Source organism: Poecilia mexicana, unplaced genomic scaffold, assembly GCF_051168715.1.
Source record: "Poecilia mexicana isolate PSO_F unplaced genomic scaffold, ASM5116871v1 scaffold_11, whole genome shotgun sequence".
Classification (NCBI taxonomy): Eukaryota; Metazoa; Chordata; class Actinopteri; order Cyprinodontiformes; family Poeciliidae; genus Poecilia; species Poecilia mexicana.
This window is the reverse complement of record NW_028263380.1, coordinates 6,508,265-6,514,585: the sequence shown is the minus strand read 5'-3', so window position 1 is coordinate 6,514,585 and position 6,321 is coordinate 6,508,265. Positions and strand designations below refer to the sequence as shown.

Here is a 6,321-nt window from a genome sequence, read left to right as displayed (position 1 = left end):
AACATCTCAAACTTCAGGACTTGAGGCTGTTCCAGCATGGTGACAACCTGAAACACACAGCCAGAGCTAAAACGGAGTGGATTGGATCACTGAATATTCATGTATCAGCACAGTCTGATCATGTTCCAGCAATAAATTGAACAAGGAATCTGTCGCTGTAAATGAAAATGGCTATTAGTGTCTGTCTCAACTAGAGCTAGTTTGCAAAGAAGACTTGGTGTAATTTTAGGAAAATGTGGAGCAGATGTTAGTACTGACTGTTCCCTCCCATGACGGTCCTACAACCAAATCTCAGCTTCTCAGGTTGGCATGTTCTCTGTGTTCTCTCCTGGTACTCCGGCACGGCCCAAAAACATGCATGCTTGATTAGCTGGCAACTCCCATGATGGACTGACAGCCTGTCCAGGGTGTGCCCTGCCTCTTGCTCAATGGCCCCTGGCGGTAGGCCCCTGCAACCCAGCACAGATCAAACGGGTAAAGAAGATGGATGGATGTGTCATACCTTCCATTTCACAATTTTGCCAGTCTGTCTGACCTTTAGATTCAATTTGTTCAGATTAACTGGTACCGCACCATCTACTTTATACATCGCCAATGGACTGGATGGTTATTTATATGAATATCTAAAAAAAAAATAAATAAATAATACATATTTTGAATCACTGCCAGGAAACTTTGAAATGTCGTCCATAATTGAGCCACATATGCCATGTCCTTGAGGCATACTGTGTCCAGGCCTTCTAATACTATTTGCTGTCACAGTTACAAAACAAATTAAGTGACAGAGGTCTGAAGGCCCTCCAAGGGACAAATGCCACTGCAGGCGGAGAATAACAGCAGTGAGACAACGTGCCGTCCTTAGATGTTTACGAGGGCCAGTTAAATTAGACAGAACATCTGTATTTATACTGAGCTCTAATCACATGAAGAAATTTGTCAATTGCTTTCCCTGGGTGTTACTAAAATCAATTCCTAAAAGGTTACACGGCAGAGCATGGCTCAGAAACTCACATTTCCGAGTCAAACAGTGAACCTCTGAACGCATCACATCCGACCTCCGCTCGGTATCCTAGCAACCACAAACGCTAGCATTCTCTCAGACTGTGACAGTTCCCTTCTTTGGGTAGGTCGGCTCGTTTGTTTTGCTTGTGTGGAAGATGGACGCTTCATCCGAGGATAAAACCAAAGAGGAGGCTAAACCCTCAATCTTAAGTTTAATCTCACCGCAGCGTAAGGAGCCCAAAGAAATGTGTTACTTCAACAGCAAGGCAAAGGTAATGCTAATGAAGCTAATGGAGTGGAATTCAAATGATACTGTTACTAAATGTCAGCACCCTGATTCTCGTTATTGTACAAATTACAATGAGTCACTGCGAGAAAGATGTCACGGCGGTCGGACTGGAAGCGTCGAAAGCCAAACGCACAATAAACAAATAATAAATAGATAAAAATGGACGGCGCGCGGGGGGCGGAGGAAAAGCGCACATACGTCAGTCCGACGTGAGGTTCCGCTCCACGCCCTCTGGAATCGCGCGCAGGGTCAAAAGCTCACCACATGGGGTCCTCTCGACACCCTTCTACGTTAAATAGTACATTTTATAACCTTTATAAAATGAACTTGGATGGTTCAAGTGTTAGCTTTGTACTCGTCACATTTGAAACAACATTAAGTTTTAACCAACTATTCTAATATATTGACTTCTAAAGTTTTCGTAATACCTCTCTAGGTTTTATGGTAGTGTTTCATATTTTGTCTTTTAATTTGGTCTTTTATGGTTCCTCATTCCAAAGCCTGCACATTTTTAGGATGCTTTCAGTGGTTGCTTATTGATCAACTGTTGAATATCATATTATGAATCATTTTTGTCAGAAAACCTCCCTCAAAACCTTTTAGATTAACAGATTGACAAACAAACATAACATTTTAGCTACAAAGAACCATTCCCTCGAAACCTGGCATATTAACATGCTTGGCATCTAGACACACTCTCACACTTTGATGTTGAGCAAGCTCTGCACTGGTGGCGACTGCTCTTATATATGTGTATGTGTATATATATATATATATATATATATATATATATATATATATATATATCTATGTGTGTGTGTATATATATTCATTCTGTTGGCATCTTCTCCATTTTCAGATCACCGAAGTGTCCATGTTTGACCGAATGTATCGTAACATTGAGGATTTCGAGACGAAGAAGCAATACCACACCAAGAAGCACTCGAGAGAACGGGGACTCGACATAAACGAGGAGGTAACAGCTACGTATGAGTAACTCTGTCACTTCACCTAGTTTAATTCTTCTATTCTTTTATTGCCTTAACCCCTTCCATGCAGTGGAACGCCCACATGGCGTTTTTCCATTGTATTTTCCAGGGGTGAGGGTTAAGGGTTAAATAGAAAAAGCCATATTAGTGGCCTGTAAACATGCTGTAAAGTAAAAATCAGATCATAAAAATCTTCTTTCTAGTTCTCCTACATTTAATATGACAGTTGCCTACCTTAAATTAATACTTTGTCTAACCATTTTTTTTTTTTAGTTATTTTCATCTTTTGTTCAGTTTTCTTTGTTTCTGTCAATATTTTTCCATTTTGTCTGAGGAAATGTTTTCCAGATCTGTCACATTGTAACAAATTTATTTCTGGACTTTGACTGGGCCACTCTAAAACTTAAACATTCACATCATTAAGTTACTCTTTTTTTCTCTTTTTTTTTTGGATGCAAGTTTAAACCAAACCAAAAGTTCCATCCAAACTGGTGGAAAATAAAATCTACTCCTCTCCAGCTTTAATGCAAACACCTGAAGGTGTTAGGCAACTACAACAAAATAACAACTGATCATGATACTGCCACCACCTTGTTTCACTGAATATTGCATTCTTTTGGTAGGTTTCTCCGTTGTGTTTGTTTCAAATTTACCCTTTGAAGTTGTTTTCAAACATTCAGTTCAGGTTCTTTTAGACCAAAGCATATTTCAGAAGGTTTCAGACCCTGATGTGATCGGCAGCCACCCTCTGTAGTCCAGACATAAACTGAAATTAGGAGATTATTGTGGTGTTGGCAGTTTGATGGTCTGGAACATGTAGGTGGCAACACATCACCAATGATGTTAGCAGCAACAATAAAAAATAAAAAAACAAAAAAATTGAGAAGTTTTTTTAACAGATTTTTCCAGACATGGAAAGAAAAACAGCAAAAACAAAACCTGTAAGTTTTGTTCTGACAGGTTTCCCAGGAGTCTCTGTTCCAGCAAGTTCACTATAACATGAGGTAGCGCAACGCTTCGAGGAAGGGCAACGCAAAGAAACCCGAGCCGAATCTCAGACTCGAGCTTGTCAAATGTCAAAGGTCACGAGAGTACAATAAGAAAAAAGATGAAGAAATTATTGTTGAGTCTGGCCAGGGAGGAATCCCAGGAGAGAGCCTCTCTTATCTGAGAGTTATTAATTCCACTTTAATTTGAAAAACCCACACAACCTTCTAGTAAACAGTACAGCAAAGTATTCTAGAGACAAAAGTGAAGTTGTTTGTGTTTTACGTGTGTGAGAGACCCGAATGGGCAGAAAAGACTCAAATGGACCAACTGATTCCTCCATTCTACCTTTTATTAAACCTCCTGAAATATGTTGGTGTTGATTTAGTGTTTTTAGTGGCCTGGCACTGACATGCGAGCTTTGTGACATTTGTTTAATGTTTGCTTTCTGAAGCCTTTTCAGTTCCTCGAAGTAATTATTCATGTCAAGGAAAAGTAGCTCACAGTGAGTTTCTGGGTCGCTGAAAGCAGAAAGAGCGACGAACAAAGCAGAGGCAAACACACACTGCTGAGCTTGTAATTACACCGAGTTGAGTGGTTGGCTGTCAGGGTTGCTGACAGTTCCTGCTGAATTAGGACATTGCTTTTCCAAGGATTACATTTGAATATGAATGTAAAATAAACTATTCTCTTGTGTGCTCAGAGACTGGATTATTTCTTGTTGGCCCCATATTTTTTGCTGAAACCCATTAAGCCGAGATGAGGAGCTCACAGAGCCAGGAGTGGGCGCTGTTTCCTATCGAGATTATATAAGTGGTAGTAGAGTTGGGGAGCCACCAAATAAGATCTTTTTTTTTTTTTTTTTGCTCTAATGTTGATTTCTTGGCAGCGTGTTCTTCTGGACGTTCATTTTAGCAGCAATGTTTTTGTTGCAACACTTTCTTTGTCCTTCACACCTCGACATTGCTATTCTTGTAAACAAAGTCTCTTTTGTGTGGAAAATGCAAAAAGAACTGTAAAAAAATGAACAGTACAGAATCTCAAATTGAAAATCTTAGTAGGCGAAGAGAGCGTTTCTCTTACGAACCCCCTTTTGTTTAGCGTTTATCTTAATAAGGTATTTCTAAACTGATCTGGTTTACCGTCATCAGGAAATGACAGCAAAAAGAGCAGCTTGTTTAAACTTACACAGATCTAAATTCGTATCAATAGCTCCTGACTCCTGAACATCTTTTTAATGACTATTAAGTTAGTTTATTTAATTTATTTAATATAATATTTAATGACTAACAAGTTAGTGTTTGTCCTTATCTACTCAGCACCGGTGCTCCCCAGGGATGTGTTCTCGCCCCACTTCTCTTCTCTCTGTACACAAACCACTGCGCCTCAGCTGACTTATTTGCAGAACTCCTGAAGTTCGTAGATGACACCACTGCCACTGGTCTGACCCAGGACAACAATGAGTTTGCGTACAGATGGTGTGAAGTCAGTTAAATTCCTGACTGGTCTTTGAAGAAAATATTCAAAGATCCCCTTTCTGTCTGCAACGACCTTGCAAGAGGTTGCGTGAAGACATTTAGCTCAAACTATTTCTGAACATTCAGCTTATATTTGGGATATTTCTGAATCTATCCAGAGACTTTTGAAAGCACCACGGCGTGTCCAGTTCTAAGTATCACTTTCTCTGCCCTAACAGGAGAAGTCCAGACCTGTGGCTCTGCTGTCGTCTTCGGAATATGGCCGTCGTTTCAATTCAACCATCAACCGAACAGCGAAGCGGCACCCACGCGTGGCTTTGATCAAATCCGATTTTTACAGGAAAAGCGGGATCATCTGGAGTATGGCAGAAGGATATGGGTCAGTGGTTCCACTCTGAAAGCTCTGTCCCACCATGATGTACAAGGTTCCTTCCATCTTCACATAATAAATGTGTTTTTCACCTGGTTGTTTTTGTGTGATAGGACAGTTTCTACCACTGTTTACCTTTTCAGATACATGCTTGACATAGAGTTTCAGATTGAATAGGATTCATAGTCCGCTTTTTTTTCTCCATCACCTTTTTCAAACACCTGTTTTCTGTTTTATCCTGAACCATCTTCTTTGAATCACCAGGCTCCTCGTTTCCTTTTGTGCACAAACTGTGAACTTACACAACCAGAAACGTCTCTGTACATCAAATAACTTTAGTCTGTTTTTTTTTTTTTTATCGCTAGTCGGCCTACTGATATTTGTGTTATGGTTGAAATATACCTTTTATTCTCGGTAGTGCAGCGGGGAGCTATTTCGGTCTCGTTTGGTGTTAGAACCGCAGCGTTCGTTAATGAGGATTAGAAGCTAACACACAAGGTGATATTTTCTGCTTTCAAATAAGAAGGGAAAAAAACCTGGATGAATAAATGAACAGTGCTGTAACACGGGGTAGTAGTTTGTAACTAAAGCCTTTAGAAATAATTGGTTTCACACCTCAGGGAGCCGTGGAGTAAAATCTGGTCTGTTGCTCCTTGGCACTTTTTCTGTAAGATCATCGTTGTTCTCTCCGCATGGATTTATGAATATTAATACCAACATGCTTAAAATATCTCCTACATTTTCCTTGTTAACATTTTCATGGAGCAGTGAGTTGCTTTTGTGAAACAAGAGACAAGATGAAGTGCTTCTATAGGTTATTTCTATGCAATGTTTTATTCAAATGTGTCCTTTCTGATACAGCATATAATAAAATATTTAATCATGGCCTTGGATATTATTTCTTTACTTGCATTTTCTTTAAGTGGTAAAAAAAAATCCAACTGAATATATGACTCAAAACGCAGCTTTGATCTGGAACGATTCTCTATTTAGTTTGGGCTTACATTTTCTTTAAAAAAACAAACAAACCCTAGATTGTAGCATATATATGGTTTATTGATCCTCCAAATGAAAATATTTACAAGTTCAGGCACTTAAAACGTATTTTTTGGATTAAGGAAGTAATGCTAACTTACCTTAACTAATCGTGAAAGTCTGAAACGATCTTAACCGGCTCTGTTGTGGGGCAAAGAAGGAATTTTCATA

The 6,321-nt window shown here is 39.3% G+C and overlaps 1 protein-coding gene across 1 annotated transcript; it reads left to right on the top strand.

The window, feature by feature from the left end:
• The first annotated feature begins 955 nt into the window (after positions 1–955).
• On the top strand, positions 956–5,210 carry cfap90 (cilia and flagella associated protein 90). The gene is made up of 3 exons (XM_014995221.2): positions 956–1,274; positions 2,151–2,267; positions 4,964–5,210. The coding sequence occupies exons 1-3, from the start codon at positions 1,158–1,160 to the stop codon at positions 5,141–5,143; spliced, it is 414 nt and encodes a 137-aa protein (XP_014850707.1). The 5' UTR covers positions 956–1,157; the 3' UTR covers positions 5,144–5,210.
• Positions 5,211–6,321: the final 1,111 nt, after the last annotated feature.